Source organism: Callithrix jacchus, chromosome 12 (genome assembly GCF_049354715.1).
Source record: "Callithrix jacchus isolate 240 chromosome 12, calJac240_pri, whole genome shotgun sequence".
NCBI lineage: Eukaryota > Metazoa > Chordata > Mammalia > Primates > Cebidae > Callithrix > Callithrix jacchus.
In genome coordinates, this window is record NC_133513.1 from 58,295,052 (window position 1) to 58,310,255 (window position 15,204).

At 45.6% G+C, this 15,204-nt stretch overlaps 1 protein-coding gene and 2 non-coding genes across 3 annotated transcripts in view; 2 read left to right on the forward strand and 1 right to left on the reverse strand.

The window, feature by feature from the left end:
• Positions 1 to 3,805: 3,805 nt before the first annotated feature.
• Positions 3,806 to 3,867, reverse strand: LOC118146545 (U7 small nuclear RNA). The gene has a single exon (XR_004732401.1). It is a non-coding gene; the product is annotated as a U7 small nuclear RNA (small nuclear RNA).
• A 921-nt stretch (positions 3,868 to 4,788) lies between these two features.
• PSAP (prosaposin) overlaps positions 4,789 to 15,204 on the forward strand; it is a 37,257-nt gene continuing 26,841 nt past the window's right edge. The window contains exon 1 of the mRNA XM_009009767.4: positions 4,789 to 4,858. Coding sequence (XP_009008015.3) covers positions 4,819 to 4,858 — 40 coding nt within the window. The 5' untranslated portion in view covers positions 4,789 to 4,818. The remainder of the gene's footprint in view (positions 4,859 to 15,204) is intronic.
• Positions 12,299 to 12,360, forward strand: LOC118146560 (U7 small nuclear RNA). The gene has a single exon (XR_004732415.1). It is a non-coding gene; the product is annotated as a U7 small nuclear RNA (small nuclear RNA).

Below are 15,204 nucleotides of genomic sequence, written 5' to 3' on the forward strand. Positions count from 1 at the left end.
GCTCTGTCCAGCCAGTTTCCTCAGTCATCTCTTCATTGTTCAGTACTTGGGATCTTTCCAGCTTCCACCGTTCTAAAGCGCCCTTCTGTGAACACTTTGGACAAAATATTCCTTCACTTCTGGAGTATTTCCCTGAGAGTACATAGCTAGGAACGACACAAGAGAGCCAGAGGGTTTGAGGAGCTTCACCGCTCTTGTTGCCAACACGCAGACGGTTCAGAAGGCTTTTTAATTTTTTCTTTTTTAAAAGAGAATTTAAGCATCTACTGACTTGGCAAAGAAAAAAAAATAATAATCTACTTATTGCTTTTATATTCTTTATTAAAATTCTGTCCTCAGGGGGTTCAGGAGGAGGAGGATGAAGTAGCATACTACTGTTGAGTTATAGGTGAGGAGATGAAAGGCAACAAAGGTTTATCTCAAAAACACTGACATATTCCTCTAGGTATGAAGAAGGAGGAATACTTAAGAAAAGAAAAATGTCGGGTGCAGTGTCTCACGCCTGTAATCCCAGCACTTTGGGAGGCTGAGGTGGGTGGATCATGAGGTCAGGAGTTCAAGACCAGCCTGACCAAGATAGTAAAACCTGTCTTTACTAAAAATACAAAAAAAAAATTAGCTGGGCATGGTGGTATATGCCTGTAATCCCAGCAACTCAGGATGCTGAGGCAGGAGAATTGCTTGAACCTGGGAGGCAGAGGTTGCAGTGAGCCGAGGTTGCACCACTGCACTCCAGCATGGGTGACAGAGACTCCATCTCAAAACAATAAATAAATAAAAATAAAACAGTAACAACAACAACAAACAAAACAGAAAAACCTGTCAGGCGTGGTGGCGCGTGCCTGTAATGCCAGCTACTCAGGAGACTGAGGCAGGAGAATTGCTTGGACCTGGTAGGCGGAGGTTGCATTGAGCCGAGATTGCGACACTGCATGCCAGCCTGGGTGACAGAATGAGACTCTGTCTCAAAAAAAGAAAAAAAAAAAAGAAAGAAAGAAAAAGAGTCCTGGTTCAGGCTCTGTTGTTAACCAGCCCTGACATGTCAGTAGCACTAACAGATGAGACGGGATGATTTGAGGTCTCTGAGCTTTCTTTCAGCTTGGGGTCTTATAACTTTGCTTTTAACCAGCTGTTGTGTGGTCTGTCTCAGGCTTCTACCTGGCCTTAGGAAACCCAAAGGTGGAGCAGCCACGAAGTCCCCACCTGGCCACTGAGGCCGAACTGTGAGGTGTCCAGCTGAGACCTCACGTTTTGTCCCATCTCCCTCAGCTGCCTCACATGGCCCATTGTGGTACATGGTGCACACTTCCCCATTTGGCTCCCCAGAGGATGTCAGAGCTGTGGTGGAGGGCAGTGGGGGATGTTCAGGGGATTGCAAGGGAGAAGTGAAGGTTCTGAGGCCTTAGTCCACGGGGCTGCTCTCCAAAGGGGATTGCAGATTGGAAGAAGTGGGAGGAACTTCAGGTTTGCCCTTCCTGGGTCAGGAAACCTGGCTTCAAGCCAGGTTCTGTCTCTATCTATTGTGTGACCTTGGATAAATGTCTGCCCTCTCCTGTGCTCAGTTTCCCTTCAGGTACAATGTGGAAATGGGAGTAAATGACCTCTAAGGGCCTGCCCAAAGGAGCTAAGATTCCCCTACTTTCCTTGCCTTGGGATTGGCAGGTTCCTGTCCTTGCGGAGGGGGTCATCATTCTCTGCTCAGGACCTGGCAGGGGCAGCCACAGGCAGAGGGTGACTGGCTTTGTGTGGGCCACCCAGGCCTTCCTTTCTGATTCTGGATTCAGGTGCTGGCTGGACGTGGTGGTGCTGCTCTTGTCTGCAGCAAGGCAGAGTTTTAGCTGGGTTCTCAGATTCTAGCTTTGCTTTTTGTTCCCTTCTCCAGAGGCTCAGGTACTTCCTCTTCCTAAGTTCCTTTCCTCCACTCCCTCCAGCTCCACGGACAAACCATGGTGGAGCCTTGGGAGGGACTGTATTTAATACTGAAAAGGCTGTCTGTGGCTCATGGGGAGACCCACAGTCTGGTGAAAGGGATTGTGAAGAGGGAGACCCAGGCATCTCAGATCAACTTCCCCTTTTTCCTAAAATTGTAAACTTCCCCTTTTCATTCCTAAGACTGTAAACCGAAACCCTTTTTTTCTTTCTTTTTTTTTGAGACAGAGTTTCGCTCTTGTTACCCAGGCTGGAGTGCAATGGCACGATCTCGGCTCACCGCAACCTCCGCCTCCTGGATTCAAGCAATTCTCCTGCCTCAGCCTCCCAAGTAGCTGGGACTACAGGCACGCACCACCATGCCCAGCTTTTTGTATTTTTAGTAGAGATGGGGTTTCACCTTGTTGACCAGGATGGTCTTGATCTCTTGACCTCGTGATCCACCCGCCTCGGCCTCCCAAAGTGCTGGGATTACCCTTTTCATATGTAATTCCTGAGACTGTAAACTGAGATCTTTTTCATATGTAATTCCTGAGACTGTAAACAGAGACCCTTTTCATATGTTAAGCTATAAACCTAAGATTCTTCCATGTGTAACATCTAAAGTATAAGCCTATATAAAGATGGAAACTTCCTTTGTTAGGCGAGCTTGGCTGTTAGGCAAATATGCCACCTTGCTCCTTCCTCCTGCATTCGGTGTCCGAGAGATCCGTTTCCCGTGGCTTCTCCTGCTACAATTGCACAAGTGAAGTGTTAAGGGGGAAAGGAGGGCACAGAATAAAGCTGCTCCTAAGTGCTAGAAAAGTGATTTGGAAGGCAGTGTGGGTCTGGTGGTTAAGTCTGAATCCTAACTATATGAACTTGCATATGTCGTTAATCCTTTTTTTTTTTTGAGCTGGAGTCTTGCTCTGTTGCCCAGGCTGGAGTGCAGTGGTGCAATCTTGGCTCACTGCAGCCTTTGCCTCCTGGGTTCCAGTGATTCTCCTGCCTCAGCCTCTCGAGTAGCTGGGATAACAGGCGCATGTCATCACACTGGCCAATTTTTGTATTTTTAGTAGGGACGAGGTTTTGCCATGTTGGCCAGGCTGGTCTTGAACTGCGGACCTCAGGTGATCCGCCCACATTGGCCTCCAAACGTGCTTGGATTACAGGCATGAGCCACCAAGCCTGGCCTGTTGTTAACCTTTTTTGAGTTGTTGGGGGTTCAGAAAACATACCCCAAAATATGGCACTTTGACATGCTGAGTACTTTGAACTAAAGGAGATTAGAAGGTAGCAGAAGCAAAGTCCTTGGTCTTCTTCTGTCCCCCTGTCTCTCCCTGCTCTTTCTCCCTAAAAGCGAGTGAATTCCTCTTCCCCAAGGTGGCTCATAGAATCTAGAAAGCCTGTGCCCCAAAGCCATCCATAAAACCTAGAAAAGTCAGTCTCTTTTCTTCTCCTTTTTCCTTTGAAGACCCTCCTCCTAGAGGGTTTCTGCCCCATACCCAGGAGGAAGGAATGCTTCACAAAGGTGAAGGAGAATCTGAACCGACAGGCCTTGCTGGGTTTCCCCTCACTCAGTCACCATTAACCCACACCCTTGACTAAGTATGTTTCTACATGTTTGTTTTCCATCGAACCTCGGCATGAAAATAAAGTTTCCCCTGGGTCTTTGGGTCTTAATTTCTGAAGGTTTCTCTGTCACATAAAACGTTGATGACATACATTTGCTATGCTTTTCTCTTGTTAAGCTGTCTCTTGTTACAGGAGTGTTGGTTGTAACTGTTACGATCGCTTATGATGGGTGAGGAAAGGTATTACATCTTTAACGGTACTACAATGTAAGGCCTAAAAGGTTTTTATTTTTTTTCTTTTTCTATTATTTTTTTGTTTTGAGAGGGGCTCTCTGGCGAAAACCGGAAAGCCTGCTAGACAAATTCTAAAAGAGCTGTAACACTCTTTTTATTATTTTTTAATTTTTATGGAGTCTTATCCTGTCGCCCAGACTTGTAGTGCAGTGGTGTGATCTCAACTCACCATAACCTCCGCCTCCCAGTTCAAACGATTCTCTTGCCTCAGCCTCCCAAATAGCTGGGACCACAGGCGCCGGCTACTACAACTGGCTAAGTTTTTTGTATATATATATTTTTTTGTAGAGATGGGGTTTCGACACCTTGCCCAGGCTGGTCCTGAACTCTCCGCCCCCCTCAGCCTCCCAAGTCCTGGGATTACAGGCGTCAGCCAGCGTGCCCGGCTAATAATGTGAGATTTTTTTTTTTTTTTTTTGAGACAGTCTTTCGCTCTTGTTGCCCATGCTGGAGTGCAATGAGGGGGTCTCGGCTCACCACAACCTCCGCCTCCCGGGTTCAAGCGATTCTCCTGCTTCAGCCTCCCGAGTAGCTGGGATTATAAGCATGCCATGAGCCACCACGCCCGGCTGATTTTGTATTTTTGGTAGAGACAGGGGTTTCTCCATGTTGGTCAGGCTGGTCTTTAACTCCGGACCTCAGGTGATGCACCTACCTCAGCCTTCTAAAGTGCTGGGATTACAGACGCTAGCCACCGCGGCCGGCTACAATTTAGGATTTTAAAGTTATTTTACGTATATAATCTCTGAACTATTCAGTTAGTAGGGTTTTCCTTTTATGACCTTTCCCTTCCCTTTCTCCAAGTTCTTCCTCCCTCCTCCCCATCCCCCTTCACTTCGCTCCTCCCATTGCCCCTCCCTAGCTGGCCTCCTTCGCGCAGGCGCCCTAAGCGGCGCTGAGTCAGGGTCCGGGTGAGCCCGGGCAGGCCCGGCCGGGGCGGGGTTTGCGCCTGCGCACTGGACGGCATCTGGGCTGGGCAGATTTATATCTGCCGGGGATCAGCTGACACTCTGCATTGCAGACTGCGGAGTCAGACGGCGCGATGTACGCTCTTTTCCTCCTGTCCAGCCTCTTGGGCGCGGGTAAGCCTGGACCCTCAGCCTGTGGAGGAGGTGCCTCGCAGCGTCCATCGGCTCCAAAGTGGGCTGTCCCTGGCCTGGCTTCTCAGCTCCCCCGGCCCAGATGGCGAGGGGGCGCGCACTGCGCAGGCGCATTCTCCGGCTTTCTCTGTCAGGGCGGCCGGGGGCTGCGGGGGGCAGGCTGCGGAAATATCCCCGGGAGGGCATCCCAGGCTCTGGGCGGCATCTCCTTCGGGGCCCGAGTGGGTTCCTGCGCGGCTGGGTCCTCCGGGGCCTTCCGTCAGGCTGCCCTTCCAACTGTGGGGGTGGCTCTTGTAGGGTGACCCCTTGGGCAGCTGTGTTGTGCCTGTGCAAGGCGCACGTGATCCAGGTGGGCTGGAGCCCGGTCCCGCAGGACACTGGTCGTTGGCTTCAGTTGCCTGTTGGTGAAATGGTAGCGAAGCTGCAGGAAGCACATGTGTATCATGTATGTTGATGTTTGCCTATATATTTACTCTGGATTCTAGGTGTTGACAAAAGGAGTCAAACTCTTTAAAATATTTTTAGAGACTTACTCTGAGCCAAATATGAGTAATCATGGCCTGTGACACAGCCCTCTAGAGGTCCTGAGAACATGTGCCCAAGGTGGTCTGGGCACAGCTTGGTTTTAAGTATTTTAGGGAGACAGGAGACATCAATCAAATACATTTAAGACATATGGTGGCTCACGCCTGCAAGTCCCGGCACTTTGGGAGGCCGAGGCGGGTGGATCATCTGAGGTCAGGAGTTCGAGACCAGACAGACCAACGCGGTGAAACCCCGTCTCTACTAAAAAATACAAAAATTAGCCTGGTGTGGTGGTGCGCATCTGTAATTCCAGCTTCTCGGGAGGTTGAAGCAGGAGAATCGCTTGAACCCGGAAGCGGAGGTTGCAGTTAAACCAATTTCTCACCACTGCACTCCAGTCTGGGCAAGAGAATGAGGCTCCATCTCAAAACAAAAAACAAAAAAAACCCATTGGTTTCTTCAGAAAGGCAGGATAACTCAAAGCGGGGGCTTCAAGGCCACAGGTAAATGTAAACATTTTCTAGTTGGCGGTTGAGTTTACGTGAAGAACCTGGGATCAATAGGAAATATTCAAGTTAAGATAAAGGACTGTGGAGACTAAGTCTTACTGTGCAGAGGAAGCTCTCAGATAGTAGAGTTTAGAGAAAGCAGGTGGTAAAATGTTTCTTATCAGACTTAAAAGAGTGCCTGGCTCTTAGTTTTTCTCCTGGATCTGGAAAGGAAGGAAGGAAACGGGAAAGGTGATTCTCTATAGAATGTGTATTTTTCCGACAAGAGACTTTGCAAGGCAATTTCCAGGTATGTCAAGGAAATATATTTTGGAATTAGATGTTTTGATTCTTTTTTTCCTTGTCTCATAATGTTATGTCAGAGTCAGATTGGAAAGTAAGTCACGATATATAAGGTCAAAACCCATCTGATGAGAATGTATGGTTTGTAGGGCATGACTCCCTAGACTCCTTAGATAGGAATTTGGGCAAGATAAAAAAATTAGAGTGTAATCCTTATAGGTATTGAATGTAATATAGGGTTTTGTGGTCCAGTTATTTTGCCCTGGAGTCCTCATTTCACTTGCTTTAAAATGTCTTGCATGGGGGCGTGGTGGCTCATGCCTGTAATCCCAGCACTTTGGGAGACCGAGGTGGGAGGATTGCTTGAGCCTAGGAGTTGGGGATCAGCCTGGGCCACATAACCCACCTGTAAAATAAAAGTCTTGCACACTCTTGGCCATTTTTTTTTTGAGATGGGGAGTTTCACGCTTGTTGTCTAGGCTGGAGTATAATGGTGCAGTCTTGGCTCACTGCAACCTTCGCTTTCTGGTTCAAGTGATTCTCCTGCTTCAGCCTCCCAAGTAGCAGGGATTACAGGTGTGCACCACCATACCCAACTAATTTTTGTATTTTTAGTAGAAACGGGGTTTTGCTATGTTGGCCAGGCTGGTCTCGAACTCCTGACCTCAGATGATCCACCCACCTCGGCTTCCCAAAGTGCTAAGATTACAGGCATGAGCCACTGTGCCCAGCCTTATTGGCCAGTTGTAACAGTGGTCTTTATTTTAGGAAAATATAGGTACATGAGAAAGCTGTGTATATTTGACCTATTTATTGTCCTAAAATAGTACTGATGGTTGCAAAAATTACTGCAGGTTGTGAAGGTAGCACCTGTGAACCAGCTGCACTGCCTTCCTGCAATTAGAAGAGGCCCCCCCTGCCCTCCTGTGTCACCACGACCGTTCTCTATTCCATAGCTCTTTTTTTTTCTTGGGACGCACCCAGGCTGGAGTACAGTGGTGCAATTTCAGTTCACTGCAACCTCTGCCTCCCAGGTTCAAGTGATTCTCTTGCCTCAGCCTCCTGAGTAACTGGGATTACAGGCACCCCCCACCATGCCCAGGTACTTTTTTTTTTTTTTTTTTTTTTCAATATTTGGAATCCACTAGAGAACAATCCCAGGTACTTTTTGCATTTTCAGTAGAGACAGGGTTTTGCCATGTTGGCCAGGCTGGTCTTCAACTCCTGACCTCAAGTGATCCACCCACCTCAGCCTCCCAGAGTGCTGGGATTACAGGTGTGAGCCACTGTGCCCAGCCTATTCCCTAGCTCTTAACATTACATCTTCACCCACTTTAAATCATGGTAAAAGGGAAGAAGTCAGGTTGAGTAGTTATCAAAATTCTATTGTTTCATAGTTGTGGAGCTGGATCTTAATTTTTATATAGAGAGAATCCCAAGTCTTGGTGTTTTGCAGATAATAGCTCACTGAAGGGTCATAAACCTGATCTGTAGCTTTCCCAATCTCAATTTCTTTCTTTCTTTTTTTTTTTGAGACAGAATCTTCCTCTGTCCCCCAGGCTGGACGGCAGTGGCATGATCTCAGCTCGCTGCAACTTCTGCCTCCCAGTTCAAGTGATTCTCCTGCCTCAGCCTCCTGAGTAGCTGAGATTACAGGTGTGTCCCACCACACCTGGCTAATTTTTTGTATTTTTAGTTGAGATAGGGTTTCACCATGTTGGTCAGGCTGGTCTCAAACTCTTGACCTTGTGATCCGCCCACCTCGGCCTCCCAAAGTGCTGTGATTACAGGCATGAGCCACTGTGCCCGGCCTCCATTTTGTTTTGTAGTCAAGTTGGTACTGCTGTTATTCCATGGTCTGTATAATAAACTAATGCTAGTCTCTAACGTTTTTATATTGATTCAGAGCAATTTTTTCTTCTTTTTACAATATCCATTGTTCTTGCTGACGTTGAGTCACTCCTCACAAGACCCTTAAGAGTTCTGATTCACTGAAATCACCCAAAAGGGACTTAATTGTGTTTGGAAAATATAAAATCCACCTCTGGTGCGCGCATACATATATATATGTATGTATGTGGGCTTATGGTTAACCACAATATTTAGTTAACCAAGTGATCCTCTTCCCTGAACACTCGGGTACATGGGAGGTATTGTAATGGCCTTGGTCTAACTTTGCTGTCCTGCCTTTAGTATTAGACCAAAGTCAATGCTGATAACAGTGCTGGAATGCGGCCTGGCCCTAACAGCTCTGGCCCCTTTGTGGTTTTTTGGAAATGTTACTCCTAACATTTCTAGACATGATAATGAGTTTTGTTAGTGAAAGTGCCTGGTGACTACAGCCATTGTCTGCTGCCCGGGAGGCACTTAGAACTTCCTTGGTGCACTTCCTGTGTACGCTATTGTAGTACAGATGCCACCCTGAATCTGGATGGGCTTTGTGTTTTGTGTTTCAGTGATGTCTTGGTGGTAGAGACACTTGCTTTTGAGTGACTTTCTACCCATCCTGTTGTCCCTCCTTTTCCCCACATAAAAGCGAAAGTGAAGCCATGCACCGTGAGAAATTGGAGAGCATCTAATCTAACCTTTTGTAAGGAATGAAGACCTGGAGGTGCCCACAGGTGACTCTCCCAAATTGTAGACCATTTACTGAGGATGCTAGGACCAGAACCCAAGACTCCACAGTGCTCGCTCCTTTCATATCCCTCTGTCAACACAGACCTCTTAACTTTTAAAAACTTAGTTGAAGTTACATACGTGGACAACTTGATCAATTATCACAGAGTCCATCAGTGTCAGCAGCCCTTGAGGTTGGGGAGCAGAGCGGTAGCATCCAGAGGCCCCTATTCACCCATTTACTGCCCTGTCCTACTTGCCCGAAAGGAAACAGCTTTGTTAACCATTGAACACTATGGATATAAAGGCTGCAGTTTCAAACTTTTGCAAGTGGGATCATGGAGGGTATGCTGTTGGGTGAGTCCTCTGGTGGAAAAAGGAACATATTCATGAGTTAGGTGTAAGGCATGAGGGATGATACCTGGGATGTGGCAGGTGCCCCCTGAAGCTTATATGCCCTGATAGCTGTCACCTGTGTGGTGGCTAGCCAGCTGAATGTTATCTACCCCACACTAAGACAGGTGCATTTTCTGGGGATGCTAGAAGGTGTTATGTATATTCTTTCAATAAGATATGAGTTGATAGCCTGACCTGCTGAATATTAGTAGGAACTTCAGGTCTTGGCCCGCCAGGGATTTTGGATAAATCTCCTGTTTATCAATAGTAAATCAGTTTTATTCTGTGAAAATCGAGTATAATAATTCCTGAAGAAAGAAGGGTTTGTTTTAATAAACCAGTGGTTTGTCATGTCCTTGTACTACATATGACAGGATGTTTTGTGTTGTTTTCTCTTTTTTTTTTTGGAGCAGAAAATTTAATAGGTAGAAAAAAGGAGAGAGGAGAGCAGCTCTCAGGGAGGCGTCTGAAAGGGAAAAGCCAGACAGGTGGTTTTTGAGATAGAGTCTCGCTCTGTCACCCAGGCTGGAGTGTACTGGTGCAGTCACAGCTCCCTGCAACCCTGCCGCCTGGGTTCAAGCGATTCTCCTGCCTCAGCCTCCCGAGTAGCTAGGATTATAGGTGCCTACCACCACACTGGCTAATTTTTGTATTTTTAGTAGATACGGGGTTTTGCCATGTTGGCCAGGCTGGTCTTGAACTCCTGACCTCAAGTAATCCATCTGCCTTGGCCTCCCAAAGTGCTGGGATTACAGGCATTATCCACTGCGCCTGGCCCTGACAGGTTGAGTACATGCTCTGAGAGTTGAAGTGTGTTGGATTGATTGGTGTGGCATTTTCTAGATGAGGGAAAGGAGAACTTGGTCCTCCATTTTCTTGGTGAGTGAAGCTGTGTGTTGTCCAGGCAGCTGTGGATATGTGGAACAGTGGGGCAGGGTGTTGCTGGCTGGGACAGCACCTAATGAGGCATGCTTAGGACATTCTCAAGGTCAAGACCAAAGTCACTTGGACAGGTGTGCATGGCAGCTTTTGAAGCAGTTTTCTAGCATGGGGTTCTAGATTACTGGCTACGAGGCTGTAAACCTTGCTTTCTGGTTTCTTTTTTGTCCTGCCACCAGGAAGGAGGGTCTGGATATTCTTCAGATCAATAGATCAATGGAAGAGAGTACTAATTAGAATTACATTGCCCTGCTTGCCTTTTTTTTTTTTTTTTTTTTTTTTTTTTGAAACAGGGTCTTGCTCTGTTGCCTAGGCTGGAGTACAGTGGTGCAATCTTGGCTCACTGCAACTTCTGCCTTCCGGGTTCAAGCAATTCTCATACCTCAGCCATCAGGTAGCTGGGATTACAGGTGTGTGCCACCATGCCTAGCTAATTTTCATACGTTTAGTAGAGACGGGGTTTCACCATGTTGGCCAGGCTGGTCTCAAACTCCTGACCTCAAATGATCTGCCTGTCTGGCCTCCCAAAGTGCTAGGATTACAGGCATGAGTCACCACACCTGGCTTTTTTTTTTTTTTTTTAAAGGCTTTAAAACGATGATAAATACAGTGGGATGAAGATTTTGGCTGCTGTAGAAGTGCACATTGCTTTATTTTTTATTACATGAAGTTCCAAAAAATAACTTTGTGGCGTTTGTAATTCTGTATGTTGGGACAAGTGGAAGTTTCACATTATCTCATTGCTGACAGTAGCTGTACGACCTTGGGCAAGTTGTGTAAACTCTCCTGTATTTCAGCATTTGTAAAGTGGCATTAATCATACCTATTTAACTGGATTGCTGTTTAGCTTTAATAAATTATGGTATTGCAGGAAAGGGCTTAGTTAGTACTGTTTGTCGCTGTACCACTGATAAAAATAATGTATTGTCAATATCTGTGTTCCACCAGCACAGTGACCCATTTTCTGCTCTTGCTTTTGGGATTTCCTTTGGCGTCTTTCATTTCAAAGGATGTTGTGAGTTTCACAAAATTAAATGGACTTATTAAAAACATATTGCTGGGTATAATTAGTGAGTCAAGAAAACAAGCTGGGGTAGGTAGGCAGCAGTTAGGAGGAAGTTGGCAGGCAGTTCATGCTCTAGGTAGCCAAACTAGGTTTAGCTGTAGGTGATCTTGACATCAGAGCAGCCCAGCAGATCAGAGCTGGTTCCTGGTAACCTGAACACTTGGGTCTGGACCTCTAGTCACTAACCCTGTGCCTGAGGTTGTCTGTTCCAGATCCCTAGTTTGGTTTCCCCATCTGTAAATAGAGGTGAGCTGTTAGGTGATAGATGGATGTGGGAAGCAAGGTCAATCAGTGGAATGGAGTGTAGAGTACAAGGTTTGTCCCTACCACTGGTGTCCCCAGGCCCTCCTCAGGCACCCTGGTAGCAGCTCCCTTAGAAGCTTGCAGAGGTATATACCATGTGCGAGTTCCTTCTGCCGTTTTTTTAAACACAAATAGTAGTATATTCTACTGACTGTCTTGCTCGTTGCTCCTTAAATTGTGAAACATTTGAAAAGTGGAAGCGTGATTACCATGAACACATGTGTACACAGCACCCAGGTTAAGAAGTGGAACCTGATGGCCCAGCTGCCCCCATAGTCAGCCACCTTCCTGGACTTGTTTTTCATGTCCCTTAGGTCTTTTGACTTCCATACATGTAACTGGAAGCTTCAGCAGTGTGTATATAGTATTGTTTTGGATATTGTAGACAGTTTGCAAAGATTGTATACAATAGTCTTTCCCTTTATCCTTGGGGGATAGTTGTTCTAAGACCCCCGGGGATGCCAGAAGCTGTGGATGTGACCAAATCTTATTTATATATACTATATTTTTTCCTGTGCATACATACCTGTGATAAAGTTTAGTTTATAAATTGGACACAGTAAGGGATTAACAACTAGTCACACAGATCAATTAAAACAGTATCATATCATAAAAATTATGTGAAGGTGGCCTTTCTCTCTCAGAATACATTTTCAGGCCACATTTGACTGTGTGTAACCTAAACCATAGAAAGGGAAGCTATGGTTAAAGAGAGACCACTGTATATTGTTGGGTTAGTTTTTTTGTTCTCCTAGGGAGGTTTATCGATGTTGAAAATGTGTAGATCACTGTTACAGCTTTAAGAATTTGTCTAGAGGACTTTCTGTTTTTTACTGGAAAGCTCCCCACAATATAATATTCCATTTGTATATATTTTTTTTGTTTTAAGATGGAGTCTTTCTCTGTTGCCCAGGCTGGAGTGCAATGGTGTGATCTTGGCTCACTGCAGCCTCCAACTCCGGAGTTCAAGCGATTCTCCTGCCTCAGCCCCCCCAGTAGCTGGGATTACGGATGTGTGCCACCACACCTGGCTAATTTTTGTGGTTTTAGTAGAGATGGGATTTCACCATGTTGGTCAGGCTGGTCTCAAACTCCTGACCTCAGGTGATCTGCCCACCTCGGCCTCCCAAAATGCTGGGATTACAGGTGTGAGCCACCATGCCCGGCCTATATTATTTCTATTCTAGTGATAGACATTTAGATAATTTCTAGTTTTTTTTCTGTTACAAACAGCCTGCTTCTATAAAAATTGTTGTATCTGTCTCCTTGTGTACATGGAAAGCATTTCTCTAGGGGATATGTCTAAGCGGAATTGCTGAGTTGTGAAGTAACTAGCAATTGTAGAATTGCTCTCCAAAATGATTTTGGCGGTTACTATTCCCATAACATGTTCAATTTCCAGTTACTGCATGCCCTTGTTAACATTTGATACTGTTAAAACTTGAAATTTTGCCAATTTGGTAGAAGTAAAATGCCTTACTGCTTTCATTTGCATTTCTCCTTTTGTTTTCTTAATGATATATCCTAGAGGTCATTTCATGCTAACACAGATAGATTAATTTTTTTTTAAATTTGAGATAATTTTAGATTTACAGAAAAGTTACAAAGGTAGTATACTGAGTTCCTGTATACCCTTCACCCAGGTTTCTCTACTGTTAACGTGTTATATAACCATGGTACATTTGCCAAAAGCCAGAAATTAGTATCAGGATACTGTCACTAGCTAGATTGCAGACTTTATTTGGATTTTTACCAGTTTTTCCACTAATCTCAGTTTTTGGTTCCTTGGTGTCCCGGTTCGCCACATTGCCCTTGGCTCTCGGGTCTCCTTAATCTCTTAGCATTTCCCAGCTGAGTATTTCATTGTATGGATGTGTCTGTTTAATCCCTATTGATGGACATCAACATTTAATAAAGTATGAGGTGAATTCTAATGAGACTTGTACATTTAAACATTGTAAATTCTGGCCACATTTGGACAGATACTGCCTTTGAACAATTATTTACATGAGAGGAAACATCATGACTAAGATTGAAGATGTAGAAAAAGTTCTTTTGCCCAGCATTAGTCATGTTACTTATGACTCTCTCAGTAGCTGTGATGGGATGCTGTTTGATGCGTGTAGGTCCGTTCTTCAGACATTGATACCAGAGGTCCGTGTGACTTCCTCTAACACTAGGAATAAGAAGAGGCTGTCTGCAAGGTCACCTGTCACGTGGTGCTTGGCCATTTCTCAGCACCTCTCCCTCTCTCCTGTCTGGGCTGCTCTCTAGCCTCCTGGCCACTTCCTTGTTGGTGTTCAGAGATTTTCCATTTTGAATTCCACCTCTCTGGATCATCTTCCTCCCTGGGTAAGCCATGGGGCTTCCTCTCTCTATGCATTCAGGTCTCTGCTTGATGTTGCCTTATCTGAGTTCCCCACTGCTCTGTCTGAAATACCTGCCCCACCTCACCTCGCTTTGTTTGTAGCACTCACCACTACCTGGCGTTGTGATGTGTGTGTTTTCTTGATCGCTTGCTGTGTCTGCAGCACGTGGCGCAGTTTTGACACATGACAGGTACTCATCGTGGATGGGTGGGTGCCGTGAGGTGTAGCCAAGTAGACTTCAGCTGTCGAAGTATAGGCTAGTGTGCCTGAAACTTAATTGCTTAATAGTGTTGAGTCTTGGTCATGATTAGATAGAATATTATCTTTTATTTTTCTGAAATTAATTTTAAGAAATTGTTTTTAGGAGTTGAGAAATAAGAGTGACTTTGGGTGCAAGTGAAGTGTTGACTTTTATAATAGTTTATGATAGTTTGGGACCTGCCCCTCCCAAACCTGTTGGGGAGGGTTCTATGTAGTGATCGAGACTGGGGAGCCTAATATAACTTGGATGTTCCTGGTGGCTCTGATTTGAGGTAAATCTGAAAAGGGAAGCAGCTGTAAGTTGAGGAAATTAAACCCCCTTTTGGTTTCAGAAGTTGGTTCTCTAAATGTTTAGCTTGGAGACTCTCAAACTTTTGGTTGCAGGATCCTTTATTAGTTACTGAGGACCCCAAAGAGCTTTTGTTTACATGGGCTGTATCTACCAGTATTTACCATTTTATAAGTTAAATTGGCATGTTTAAAAATTAATGCTTTGAAATGTTGATAAACCCATTATATGTTAACATGTATACGTTTTTATTATATGCATTACTTTTTTTTTTTTGAGACGGAGTTTCACTCTTCTTACCCAGGCTGGAGTGCAATGGCGCGATCTCGGCTCACTGCAACCTCCGCCTCCTGGGTTCAGGCAATTCTCCTGCCTCAGCCTCCTGAGTAGCTGGGATTACAGGCACGCGCCACCATGCCCAGCTAATTTTTTGTATTTTTAGTAGAGACGGGGTTTCACCGTGTTGACCAGGATGGTCTTGATCTCTCGACCTCATGATCCACCCGCCTCGGCCTCCCAAAGTGCTGGGATTACAGGCGTGAGCCACCGCGCCTGGCCGCATTACATTTTTAATGAAAAAATATTTTCCTAAACACAGATATTTAGTGAGTGGCCTGTTAGACATTTCTGCAGTCTTTTTAACACCTGCTTGTGCACTCAGTCCTTAGCTGCTTGTGCACTCAGTCCTTAGCTGCTTGTGCACTCAGTCCTTAGCTGCTTGTGCACTCAGTCCTTAGCTGCTTGTGCACTCAGTCTGTTGCAATGTTGCGTCA